Here is a 13,563-nt window from a genome sequence, read left to right as displayed (position 1 = left end):
ACATCAACTGATCTAGATATTTCCCTAGTTTTACAACGGGCTACCTAAAAAGCACTAGTGAAGTCAGTAAAAACTAACATTTCTCACAGACAAAATGAGGAAGTAAGCAATTTCTCAGTAACAGTGTTGTGACACTTTTATATTTTTAAGCAAGTAGTTTTTGAGTGAGGTGAAACTTGGGGGTACGCAAGACAAATTAGACTCCTGAAAGGGGCACAGTCGTCTGGAAAGGTTGAGATCCACTGGACTAGAGGGTGGATAAGCTGTACTAAGGTCAGAAGAGCATCCCAACGCTTGGAGGCTTATCCTAGACATATCTGACCGCTGAGCTTTGCAAAATTGGGCTGGAAAATCGCACTCCTTTGCAGAAAGCCAACAAGGCTGGGAGAGACAAGTGAGAAAAACTTTTTCAAAATTTCCAGGCTTCATTTCAAGTTTTCGGCAAAAGTTCAAGTTCAGCCTAAAAGTAAAGCAAAGCCAGCCCCCCTTTCCAGGCCAGTGATCCCTGTGCTCGTAACTTGTTCTTCAGCAGATTATGAACTCTTCAGCCAACTGGACGGTCAGGGACATCCCTGCGACTCAGCACCGCCTGACCCTGAGCAGACTGGATCCTGGGAGTTTGTATGAGGTGGAGATGGCAGCTTATAACTGTGCAGGGGAGGGACAGACGGCCATGGTGACCTTCAGGACTGGTAAAGGTCAAATCTTTCCCTAGATGTTTTGGTTCAACTCTCTGAGGTCCCATCTCCCAGCCCTTGATAGCAGGCACTGTTCTGGAGTTAGCCTCTCTACCTTGTACCCTGCAGATGACTTTTAGCCACATGCTGTGTTTTGGTTCAGTGCCTGTTAGGAGGAAAGGCAGCTGCCACCATGTTGAGAGTCATCGCCCATTACAGGAGGAAATGAGCAGGGTGGTAGGCAGTGTGCTGATAGCACTGGATGGAGGGAATTAGGATTCCTGGGTTCCATTCCTGCTGCCGCCAATCACTGGCTGGGTGACCTTAGCCAAGTCAGTTTCCCCTCTCTGTGGCCCAAGTAGAGGTCTCTCTACCAATGGTTATCAACTTCTCAGGTTCAGCTAGTGGGGGAAATGGTGCTGGATTTTTCTGGGAAGAATTTAGAAATGTTTTTAAATGGCAAAAAATGTAGCTGAACATTTATAAAGAGTCACTTGATCTTCACAACACATCGGAGCCTAGAGCTTGTTCATCATTGCGGAAGGCCCTACTTCATTTGCGATATTGCGGAAATTGCGGGTCCCACAATATTAGGCTTCCACTGCAATTTTGATTGTAATTAGCTTACTTTGCCCAGTCCATAATTTTGCATACATTTTTGAGCTTTGCAACACACACTTGTTTCCCCGTTAGTACAGTAGAATCCCATTTATTCGAGCTGATAGCGGCTGGAACTTGGGCTCTCAGCCACACACATTAATGTCTGTAATATAGTTGCAGTAAAATGTCTAGTTATTTAAAAAAAAAAAAAAAAAAAATTAGCAGGCATAACATAATATGTTGTTCCAGCAAATTTATCTTAAACAAATAGGTCTTTTCTAGCTTTTCCAAGTTACCGCAATTAATAACGGTCCATTGTCACTTTGCCGCGATTTTCCATGCCGTGCCTGCAACTCAGCCGCGATTATCTGACAATCATTCTGCAATGCAAGTTGGGCCTTATCAATGCTGTGAAATCCTCGGGTTCTGTAAGTGCAAAGTGCTACTATTCCCATGTAGTGGCTGCGAATTTCCAATGGGAAATAAACACCAGTAGATAACTGTCCATCGCGCCTCATCTTCTGTGACGTCCTTTCTCCCTTGGCCAGGCCGACGACCAAAACCCGACATTGTCGCCAGTAAAGAGCAGCAGATCCAAAGGGACGACCCAGGCACTAGCACTCAGAGCAGCAGCCATCTGGACAACAGCCGCCTCTCCCGTAAGGCCCTGCCTGAGTGGGGAGGGGCGGAATGCCGTGTGCGTTGTGGGGATCCGAGGCCAGGCTGTGTCGGGATCAGAGTCAGTCCCTGGGTAACATTAAGCTTAGTTTATTGGGGCTTTTTTGCTCATGACGAGTGGAGCACAGAGCATTTGTGTCACCTGCAGAACAGCACACTTGCTCCCTTTCCCCATCCCCAAGGAGACCATCAGACATCTACCCTGCTCTTTAACTGAATTTCATGCTGGTGAAGGGTGCAGTATTCCCAGCCAGGGAGACTGCAAGCCACAGAACCATTGCAACATGGCAAAGGGACCATATACATTTCCCACACCCCATGCTGCTCTGGAGGGACCCCTTCCAAGGACGAGCGGGGAGTCCTGGCTTTGTAGCCCGTGAGGTTCTTGGCCTCTCAACTGAGCCTGCTAGCAGGGGGATGTTTAATGTTAACTCTAGGGATGGTTTTGTGCAGGGCCAGGCCTTGGCATTTCGTTGCAGATGGGGAACGTCAGTATGAATCCAGCCCAGCTTGTCCTGTTCGTCATGTCCCACCCCATGTTTGACGTGGGTATTGTTTACTGGGGCCATTACCCTTCCTATGAAGTTCTCTCTTAATTGTCTGTTTCCCCTTTGTATTCATTCTTCCTTCTCATTCCCCTTCCTTCACTCCTGTTCTCTTTCCATGTCCTGCATATCTTTTCCTCCCACTATTTTGATGGTTTTCCCTCAAACTTTTTTCCCCATGTATAATTTTTCCATGTTTCTCTGTTGTCTCATTTCACTCTCTCCTCCTCTCTTTCTCTCAGCTGCGGTATCAGTCTCTACCATCTTTCTTATCATTCACTGCCTCTGCATACCCCATCAATCAAACTCTCTTCTCTACCTCGATCCTGCCACATGCAGACACCCTTCTCCCCAACACACAGCCCTTTTCCCTCTCCAGACACACGCGTGTACAAGACCCCTGCCCCGTCTGGCCTGCACACATTTGCTTGAGGCTGAGATGGTCCTTCTCCTGGGTGGGAGCCATTGGCTGAAAGGTGCTCTTTCCTGACATGAAAGAGGGGAGTCCCCAGGTTGAGCGTGCTCAGAGCCAGCTGGGCCCCTCTCAGCAGGGGTTTTGCTGGAAGTGGTGGAGTGGGACATGAGGAAGTTGCAAAAAGAAGGTAGAAGGAACTCACTGAGTTTTCAGGGAGCAGCAGGGGCAGTAAAGAGGAGTGGGAGGGATTGTGTGGGAGGTACAAGGATGAGGGAGAGCGAGGGGGTCAATCAAACTGGTACCTCTGATCCACCCTAAATTTGCTTTAGAGAAGGAGAGGCAGAGAGAGAGGTGTTTCATGTTCTACCCTGCTCCTCACAGCTCCCGAGGCACCAGACCGCCCTACCATCTCCACAGCATCGGAGACATCTGTCTATGTGACCTGGATCCCCCGCGGGAATGGAGGGTTCCCCATCCAGTCTTTCCGAGTGGAGTACAAGAAACTGAAGAAGTTAGGAGACTGGGTGCTGGCCACCAGCGACATCCCCCCCTCTCGGCTCTCAGTGGAAATCACAGGCCTGGAGAAAGGTAGGAGATGTGCTCCTCCCCGCTGTCTTTCTGGGGGACGTGACAAATAGTCCTGCTTCTATGTGGTGGTTCCCTTCTATTATGCCATGCTCAATGCTGTGGCGTTTGAGCATCTTCAGTGAGCTGGAGGAGGGGTGGTTCTTCTCCCAGCTGTTTCCTGTCAGGGTGGTGGAATTTCACAGCTGTAGCCTGTGGACCATCCAGACAGCCTCCCGGGGAGAAAAAGTAGCCTTGGTCTGGGACACAATTGAACTCAGGCCATTAGTTTCTTTGATGTCAAGGGCTGGGAGCCCCTTCTTTGCAACATCTCTCTGTGCCATCCAGTAGGGTGGGGTGGGACTGAGCTAACAGAGAGAGAGAGAGAGAGAGACACACACACACACAGCTTTCCTCTTTTAGGTGCCATGCTGGCTATTGGGCTTGCAGGAGGCACCAATCCTCTCTTAATGCCGTTGTTTCCAACCCATTCCTTCCATCTAGGCACTTCCTATAAGTTCCGTGTCCGGGCGCTGAACATACTGGGGGAGAGCGACCCCAGCGCCGCATCTAAGCCGTATGTTGTGTCGGGATACAGTAACCGAGTATACGAGCGCCCCGTCACCGGGCCTTACATCACCTTCACTGATGCCATCAATGAGACCACCATCATGCTGAAATGGATGGTGAGGGAGGGAATCCGTGTCTGCAGGAGGGAGGGATGGGCACTGGTTGAGTGGCTTAGAAGATAACATCTCTGGTGGCTATCAGATCTCACCAGCTACAGCAGGCTAGGCTTCCTCAGTACTTTGGGTGGGGAAACTCCAATCATCTAGGAAGTGCTGCTGGTGATGCATTGAAGTGCTCTCCTTCCTCAGTGTCAGTACTGACTCAGTGACCCGCATGGTGCTGGGGGATGTGCTGCTGGACATGCGGTCTTCTGGGGGATGTGATGCTGGGGCTGTGACCTGACCATTTTGCTGAACAAAGATTCACGAAAGTGGGGTTGGTAAGCTTGCTGCCCTAGCCTAATTCCTGTTTGATTAATTAGTGACTCCTTAAATTTCCCTGCAGTTTCAATGGGATACACTGTTCATCTTCACTTCCTGTGCTCATCTGTTGGGTGGTGTTTCTGGGTGCTGCTAAACAGCCTCTACAATTTTGGGTGGGATCCTTCAGGCTCATGGATGCTGTTGAAAGGGCCGTTATTTATTAATCAAAAAGAAGAACAGGAGTACTTGTGGCACCTTAGAGACTAACAAATTTATTAGAGCATAAGCTTTCGTGGACTACAGCCCACTTCTTCGGAAGTGGGCTGTAGTCCACGAAAGCTTATGCTCTAATAAATTTGTTAGTCTCTAAGGTGCCACAAGTACTCCTGTTCTTCTTTTTGCGGATACAGACTAACACGGCTGTTACTCTGAAACTATTTATTAATCGATACACATGAATTAACAAGGGCCGAGGATGGCATCCTCCTTTCCTACCTGCACAGATCTAAGGGCTTCCACTAGACCAGGGTGAGCCAGAGATGCTTTACCCGCTTCCCAGCCCGCATCTTCTGGCCACAAATCCCCATGGGGGCTTCATGGCAGAGTTTCCACTGTTGGCTGCTTTTCCTTTAAACATTGAGATGATATCTGAAGGGGGCTCGGGGAGGGCAAGGAAGGTGAGGTCTCACCTGAAATATCTTGGGGGAAGCCAGAAGCAGCTGATGGCTAGTGGCTGTGCTGTCAGCCAGTGGGGTGAGGGGGAGAGGTTAGTCTGTCTGTCTTTCTCTCCAGTATGTGGCATGTGACAACTGGATCATTACACAATGCAGCTTGTACAGGACACCTGAGCCTTAGTAGAGTAAAAACAAAGGTCATCAGATCTCATGCATGGCCAGGCGCATCACTGTTGGGACCAGGGGGGTGGGCCTGCTGTTCATGGCAAATCTGATGGCATTCCAGCTGTTACCCGGGTCCCCACGGAAGGGCAGGAGGTTGGGAAATGATAGTGAGCTCCCTTAGGTCTCTTAAAGAAGCCCCTATCCAAGGGCAGCATGGGGAGAGGGGAACATCCCTGGGGAGAGGCGGTTTGATCAGCATGGACACCTCTAAATGTTGCCCTCCCCCTCATCTCTGCAGTACATCCCAGCCAGTAACAACAACACCCCCATCCATGGCTTTTACATCTACTACCGCCCCACCGACAGCGACAACGACAGTGACTACAAGAAGGACGTGGTGGAAGGTAAGAGGCACAGTGCGACTGGCTCCAGCTGCCGCGTGCTGGATGGTTTCTCCATTGAGAACATCTGTTGGAAAGAAGGAGTGGCTGTGGGGGGGCACCTGGCTATAGTGATGCCTAGGGGCCACATTTGTCCAGGCACAGCCCTGCTGAGGCTTTTCCAACATGACAAGGCAAGGTGGCAATGGGAAGCCTGTCTCCAGCACACCCCTTGCCCTCGCTGGGGTGCAGAGACAGGATTAGTGAGTCCGCATTTGCCAGTGGCCTTTGGGCAAAGGCAGTGAGGCTTGGCCTGAGTGCCAGGGCAGGGAGCTAAAGGAGCCGTGTGTTCATTCCCCCACCCCTCAGGGGACCGGTACTGGCACTCCATCAGCCACCTGCAGCCAGAGACCTCCTACGACATCAAGATGCAGTGCTTCAACGAGGGCGGCGAGAGCGAGTTCAGCAACGTGATGATCTGTGAAACCAAAGGTATCCGGCTCCTCTGGGCGGGTCGGCAGCCACCCCTTTCTCCTTTCCAAACGCAGGGGAGTGATTCGGGGCCTGGCCCAGAGGAGCCAACAGTCTGGATTAGAGATGAGGGAGGTGAGGAAGGGCACTGTTTGCAGTGATGCCGTCGCACTGGTATTAGGTCTGTGCACAGCTTGGTGGGGTACAGCCCCATTGGGCTGGGCTCTGTACACACATGCTGGGAAGAGACAGTCCCCACCCCTAGTCTGGGTTAAAGATGAGATGTAAGAGGTGAATGAAACAAACAAGCAGGGGTGTAGGGGCGCTAGGAAGCGGTCAGGAGAATAACAGCACGGCTTCCTGTCAGAGCAAACTAACTCGCTTGGCATGGGCCCTGTGGAGGATGCCTGCAGCTTTCAGGAGGATTTTCACTGAGGGGAGGATAGAGGCTGAAGAGAGCAGAGTAGCGAGAGGGGCAGCATGCACAGAGACCCTTTTGAGAAAGCTGATCAGTCAGGCAGCCAGGCTGGTGTCAATGGTGGGGCTGGCACACGGTGAGAGGAAATCTGGCCAAACAGAGGAGTTGTGTAGGGTGTGCAACATGAGGACAAGTGGCTTGTACCCGGGTGCAGTGGAGAAGGCAGGGCCAATGGAGACAGTCCAAGAGGTGACTCTTGTGTACAGTGTCTGAGGAAACAATTTAGTGGGCTCGTTTTGGAGGGGATAGGAAGGGGCAATGTGGGTGCCAGGGAAGAGGCTGCAGTGATGAAGCCAGGAGATGATCAAGGCCTGGAAGAGATTTTGCTGTCAGGTTAGAGGAAAAGGGCTGGCCTTTTGAATGGTTGGTGTGCAGAAAATGGCAGGATTTGAACACAACTTGGATGTGAGAGGGGAGGAGCCAAAGATAACGCCCCGATTGTGGAGCCGAGTGCAGGGAGGCTGGTGATGTTGTGAGTGACACAGAACATGGGGAGTGGAGAGGGTTCAGGGAGAAAGTCCAGCTTAACTGTTGGCTATGTTAGCTTTGAGTTGCTGGTGAGACATCCAGGAGGAATTGTCAAAAGAGGCAGGATTGGATGGAGGGAAGCAGCTCAGGAGTGGAAAGGTAGATATGTGACTCACCTGCACACTTTGCAGTTGAAGCAATGTAAGCGGATGATGTTGCTGAGGGAAAGGGTGTAGTGGGAGAGGAGAAGGAGACCAAGGACCAAGCCCCATAGGACCCCTCTGTAGAGCAGGAGAGTGATAATTATCTCTGCCTCCCTTAAAATTCCCCTGCAGCTCTTACTGGACACAGAAATCCGCTTCACTTCCTGTCCTGAGCTGCTGGGTAGTGTTTTGGGGTGATAGGAAATTACTGCCCTGTTCTATCCCAGCGGCGGCTACATTTCCATGAAATATGATTATTATAACGATCAGTAAGGAAGGGCTCTACCCACCAAGCCAGATGGACCTAGAGAGCCGGGGGTTCTGTGAACCATACACTGTGTATGCAGCCCCCTTTAACTGCCTGTTGTCTTGAGTGACATGTCCGCTTCTAACTCCCTGTCTTCCTGTTGCAGCTCGGAAGTCTCTTGGGCTGCCTGGGCGCCTTCCACCCTCAACGGTGCCCCCGCAGCAGCATCCACCGCTCAGTGGTGGGCACAGCGGGCTGGGAACTGGTGCCATGGTGGCCCGCTCCAGTGATCTGCCCTACCTGATTGTAGGGGTAGTGCTGGGCTCTATCGTCCTCATCATTGTGGCCTTCATCCCCTTCTGTCTGTGGAGAGCCTGGTCCAAGCAGAGTAAGTGGCTTCACTCTGAAGAGGAGGGAGGGTGTTTGTTAGGGGCTGGTGTCCCAGTTAGAATAGTTGGGTGGGAAGATCCTGGCTATATTGGGGAGCAAAGTCCCAGTGAAAGCTTATGCAGACAGAGGCCCAAGCTTTCTCCCTTGTCCAGTTTGTCAAGCCAATAAAGAGTCCTGAGTTTTGGAAAGGAAGACAGAAGGGACCTTTTCCCCTCTCCTGTCTCCATCAGGCAGAGTCCCCCCTTCAGTGGGGGCGTTGGATCATTGTTCCACCTGGCAGGCATGTTAGCATGTGGTACAGCCCAGTGTGCCCGCAGGATCCTTGCAAACAACCAGCGGTGTTTCGTCTTCTCTCTAAGCTGCCTCCTTCTTCTCCCTCTTCAGAACAAACCATCGACCTGGGCTTCTCTGGAACGGGGCTGCTGGTGTCCTCCTGCCAGTACACCATGGTGCCCCTGCGAGGGGTCCCCACTCCTCGAGCCAACGGGCAGCCCTGTGCCAACGGGCAGCCCTATGCCAATGGTGTACTGAACGGCGGCTGCCCCTCAGGTGGGACAGGCTACCCAAGCACAAAGTCCCGAGACTATAGTCCGGATGAAGTTCACCAGGTACCTTCTCCCCCTTTGTTAACAACCAGCATGTTGGGGGCTGAATGAGGGGGGTGTTTCAGTCAAGCCCGGTCTGACTCATTGGCTACTTGGGTTAGAACTTGCTCTGAGATTCCGGTCTCCAGTCACTCCCTCTCCAGAGCTGGGGTCAGGTGGAGGGAGCAGCTTGCCAGGCACAGTGCCCAGTTAAAGGAGGCAACATGGGCAGGTTGGGAAGGGAAGTCCAGTTCTAGTTAACTTTGGATGGAAACACTAGGCCCCTGTGCCATGGATCCTGAGTCATGGGCAGAAGGGGTATAGGGAAGATCTTCTTAGCTCCAGTGATTAGACAGAGGGGCCCCTTGAGAGGCCGGCTGGAGAAGTTAGCAAGAGATCCTGACTTCCTATCAATAAGAGCTCCTGGCTCAAACCTTGGCAGGGCACGCTGGGATTGTACAGGGGCTAAGACATAGGAGAACCCAGCCCACCAGTTCTATTACGGAAATGTCGTTATCATCTGATGGTTCCATGGCCAGTGTGAAATGAGTTTGTTGGTGCTCAGTCCAGTTCGCAGCAACAATTCTGCCCTCTCCCGTCGGGAGGCATGTTCATCACTGGCCGCCTCCATTGCGCTAGTTCTGGAGTCCAGAACCTCTTAAATCTTGCTTGGATTCTTGCTCTTCTAAGATGCTCCTTTTCTTCTTTCTCCTTTCAACCACAGGATGAGACCAACACCTTACTGCAGGGGAGGGTGCTGCAAAATGGGACTGTCCAAGAACACTATCCAACCTCCCGGTAAGCTCGGGGTCATGGGACTCTGATGAGGGTTGTGCAGACAGGATACGCAGACATGGAACTTAGCAATGGAAAAGAGCTAGTTAGGTCAACTTCTCTGACATGCAGGATCGTTGCCACAGCCTATTCTCCAGTCTAGTTTTAAAGTCCCACCCTTCTCCCCCAACCCTTCCCTTGGGAGATTAGTCCATACCCTAAAACATCTCACTGCCTAGGATTTTTTCCAGGCTACATTTTTTCTCTCTCTGAATTCTATCTCATCCCTCCTAGAATGTCAGGGTGGAGTTGGCCGGGCCTCATTTTAGAGATGGCCAAGATCCATTTCTCCCCCTCTTTTGTGTCCCGAATGGGGATGGAGACTCAGACAGGTTAACAGGATTAATGCTCACATCCACCATGTTGATGAAATCCCTCAAAAGATGCCTTTGGTCCAGTTCTAGGCTTGCTGTAGCAATGCGGTTCACTGCTCAGATTTCAGATCATGGTTTCTATCATCCGTGACACTCCCTGCTCCTGCCATCTCCTCTCTATACCCTTGTTGACCAGGCTGTGACCAGAGCAGCTTTGAAGACTCCAGGTTTTACATTAAAGCTAGAGCTGGTTGGGAATGATTTTCTGATGGAAAATTCCATGTTTGCAAAAATCAAAAATTTCCCCTTGTTTCTGGAAAATGTCAATTTTGCATTAGAATTCTTTTTTGTCTCAATTTGTGATTAAATATTTTTCAAAACTTTGAATTTTTTTGTGGGAGGGAAATTCAGTTTTTCCATCCAGCTCTAATTAACTCCCCCCCCCCCCCGAAACACGCCCTGAAGTAGAAGGACAGGCTGCACTTAACGTATCTGAAACCAGACGTGGAGCCTGCCAGCCCTTGAGCTCACTCTGTTTTGTGTTGTGTCTTTAGCCAGATGTTGGTTTATCAGATAAGGGTTTGTATCTATGCCTAGTCTTCCTGATGTTCCATCAGCATCTCAATTACCGCTCCCCAACACACACACACATTTCCCCCCCATTTGGGAGTACTCACTTTGTTATTGCATGAAGCTGATATTGTATTGGAACGCAGCACCATGGAAGGTGATATCCAATACAGGTCCGTTGTTCACCCAAAGGGAATCCTCTCGTAGCTCCTTCAGTTGGCTGGAATACAACAATCACCATGTCCCTCTAGCAGACTTCTGGGAAGGAGTATTAAGGGTTGGTACTGTCTGTACCCATCTCTAATCTGTCTTTCTATCAGGCTCTCTGATGCTAGACCAGAAGACAGTTCCTTCCTCTATAGCCTCCCAGATGACTCCACCAACCAGCTGCTCCAGGCACAAGATGACTGCTGTCATCTTCAGGAACAACTTGTTGGCCTACATCACCCAGTGACAGGATGCAAGATGGGAGGCCCCAGCCTGGAAGCCCTGCGAGATCTCACGTTCCACAGAGGTCAGTGAACATGAGAGCTCAGTGCTTGCTGCTGCTATATGTGTTTAGGTTGATCTTGAAAGGAAAGTATCAGTCTGGGAAGACTTTTCCAAGGCTCTTGCAGGGCAGGGCTGAAGGCAAGCTGTCATTTTTAATGTTCAGCACTGTTGTGCTAGAGCAGTATTTGAATATCACAAAGGGCATAAGAATGGCCATAGTGAGTCAGGTCAGTGGTCCATCTAGCTCAGTACCATGCCTTATGACAATGGCCAATGCCAGGTGCTTCGGAGGGAAGGAACAGAACAGGGCAATTATCGAGTCATCCATCCTGTCATCCACTCCCGGCTTCTGGCAGCCAGAAGCTTAGGGACACCCATTGATGGACATAACCTTCACAAACTTATCTAATTCTTCTTTTTTTAACCCATTTATGGTTTTGACCTTCTCAATATCCCCTGGCAACAAGTTCCACAGGTTGACTGTGCATTGTGTGAAGAAGTACCCCCTTTTGTTTGTGTTTTAACTTGATGCCTATTATTTTCATTGGGTGACCCAATTTTGTGAGATCCATTTGCAACTCTTTGCAAGTCTACTTTGGACTTAACTATCTTGAATAATTTTGTATCATCTGCAAATTTTGTCACCTCACTGGTTACCCCTTTTTCCAGATAATTTATGAATATGTTGAACAGCACTAGTCCCAATACAGACTCCTGGGAGGCATCACTATTTACCGCTCGCCATTCTGAAAACTGACCATTTATTCCTACCCTTTGTTTCCTATCTTTTAACTGGTCCATGAGAGGACCTTCCCTCTTATCCCATGACAACTTACTTTGCTTAAAAGCGTTTCGTGAGGGACCCTGTCAAAGGCTTTCTGAAAATCTAAGTACACTGTAACAACTGGATCACCCTCGGCCACATGTTTGTTGACCCTCTCAGAGAATTCTAGTAGATTGGTGAGGCAAATTGATGAGCTGTGTTGACTCTTTCCCCAACAAATTGTGTTCATCTGTGTGTCTGATAACTCTGTTCTTTACTATAGTTTCAACCAATTTGCCTAGTACTGAAGTTAGGATTACTGGCCTGTAATTTCCAGGATCACACAGCAATGTGAGGGGGCCAGAATAGCAGGTGGAGACCACAAAACTGGCCCAGTATATTGGAGGATGGGGCATTTATTTGGCGGAAGAGGGGTTCCTAGCACCCGCTGATTCTCATTGCTCTGAGGCCTTACACCCAGGGAACTAACTGGTCTGCACCATGGCAGGTACCTAACCTGGCTGGAGATGTACCTGAGACATGTACTCAGCTGCTGCAGTACCTTAACCCTTCCAGTGCTTGCGCTTTCCAGGCTGTCAGTCAAACAAGTGCATGGGAAGCCACACTTAAGTTCACAGTTCATGAAAGGTTAGAATGATCCATTCCGCAGGGGCCTGATCCACGAAAACAATTCTTCTTGGTGGGGGAAAACAGGTCAGTCAGTGTCCTAGGACACTGTTACTTTGGTACCTGCTGCCATGTCTCTGTAGGACACAGCTACCCGCATAGCAGCCATGTTGAGAACCAAGCACCACATCACTTTCTCTTTGCCAACAGGATCCGTTGTTAGAAGGTGGTTTGGAGGTAGCAGTTCTACCTGGCACATTCATGCACTAGTCAAAGCTTTGTTTCCTTTGGTTATAATTGGTTCTTGCTCCCCTCCCTTCTCAGGTACCCCTTGCTGCCTTGGCCTGGTGCCAGTTGAAGAAGTAGAGAGGCTAGATTGCTGCCAGCTCAGAGGAGAACGGTGTCCCCAGAACCCAGCCATCACCTGTTTGGGGCAGGACCCAATGAGGCATCTGAGCAGCAGCCCTCCACGGCACATGCCCTTTGAGACTCCTCCTCCTACCAGTTAGGGACAAAGCTGCCTTTGCAAAAGACTATTATTCTAAAGAGAGAGAGAGAGACTGGGTATTTATTTTTGTATAACATCCCTATTTATATATTTATGCACTTGTAAATAGATGTACATGTGCCTTTTATAATGCTATTGAGACAGAGGGGAGCCTGTGCAAGGTGACAGGAGGAGACAAGAAACTGGGGCATCTGCCAGCGATGGCATCGGGCTGTTTATCAGAACACAGCCCGGGAACGACAGCCTTCTGCTCGGCACAAGCACAAGAGACATCGTAGGACGTTGGGCCAAGCACAGCTGCGAAGAGGAGACTGGTCTAAAGTATTTGTTTGCAGCAGGGACCACATGAAAGATGAGAGTGTGGAAAGGAGGGTCCCTTTTCCTCTCCCAGCTAGAAGGGATCTCCTGGCGACATGTCCCTCAGCATGGATTGAAATCATGTACAATACATATTGGCATTAACAACCCTTCACATACATACACGCCGTCTGTAGTAGCGTATCTGCAAAGACAAACCCCTGCTTGAACAGCTAAAATAAAGGCTTTTGTCTTCTCTGTGGTCTGCTGTACGCTGAATACTCCTATGCTGAGCCCAGTCTCCTTCCCTGGCAGGAGCAGGGATGGGGGGATGTTTTCCATGAGTTACTGCTTTACACAGAGCCCCCAGCTGGTTCCTCTAACTCCAGGAGTCAACAGACGAGGTGAGGCCCAGTCCGGCTCCAGGTGAAGTCCAGACAATGCCCATGGGGGTACAAAGTCGGACCTTTGAACTAGCTGGCGAGGGGCCAGAAAAGAAGAAAAAAACATTTTTTCTGTGCAGCTCTGTTCACAAAGATGGAGGTGGAACTCCCCCTATCTTTGTGAACAGAGCTGCACAGAAAAAATTATCTTTTGTGCAGACTCTCCTGGTTTTCTTTTTCATTT

The 13,563-nt window shown here is 50.0% G+C and overlaps 1 protein-coding gene across 7 annotated transcripts in view; it reads left to right on the top strand.

The window, feature by feature from the left end:
• The window catches only part of BOC (BOC cell adhesion associated, oncogene regulated), an 87,530-nt gene extending 74,332 nt beyond the window's left edge, over positions 1 to 13,198 (top strand). For 3 of the 7 annotated variants that reach the window (XM_054044012.1, XM_054044020.1, XM_054044029.1), the window contains exons 9-19: positions 530 to 698; positions 1,826 to 1,936; positions 3,297 to 3,503; positions 3,984 to 4,165; positions 5,609 to 5,714; positions 6,060 to 6,182; positions 7,724 to 7,945; positions 8,332 to 8,555; positions 9,256 to 9,329; positions 10,570 to 10,763; positions 12,456 to 13,198. In XM_054044012.1, coding sequence (XP_053899987.1) covers positions 530 to 698; positions 1,826 to 1,936; positions 3,297 to 3,503; positions 3,984 to 4,165; positions 5,609 to 5,714; positions 6,060 to 6,182; positions 7,724 to 7,945; positions 8,332 to 8,555; positions 9,256 to 9,329; positions 10,570 to 10,763; positions 12,456 to 12,640 — 1,797 coding nt within the window. In that variant the 3' untranslated portion in view covers positions 12,641 to 13,198. The remainder of the gene's footprint in view (positions 1 to 529; positions 699 to 1,825; positions 1,937 to 3,296; positions 3,504 to 3,983; positions 4,166 to 5,608; positions 5,715 to 6,059; positions 6,183 to 7,723; positions 7,946 to 8,331; positions 8,556 to 9,255; positions 9,330 to 10,569; positions 10,764 to 12,455) is intronic. The other 4 variants (XM_054044058.1, XM_054044037.1, XM_054044047.1 and 1 more) reach the window with 4 other exon arrangements.
• Positions 13,199 to 13,563: the final 365 nt, after the last annotated feature.

Source organism: Malaclemys terrapin, chromosome 1 (genome assembly GCF_027887155.1).
Source record: "Malaclemys terrapin pileata isolate rMalTer1 chromosome 1, rMalTer1.hap1, whole genome shotgun sequence".
Taxonomy (NCBI): domain Eukaryota; kingdom Metazoa; phylum Chordata; order Testudines; family Emydidae; genus Malaclemys; species Malaclemys terrapin.
Note: the sequence above shows the minus strand (reverse complement) of the source record. Positions and strands in the feature narration are given on the sequence as shown.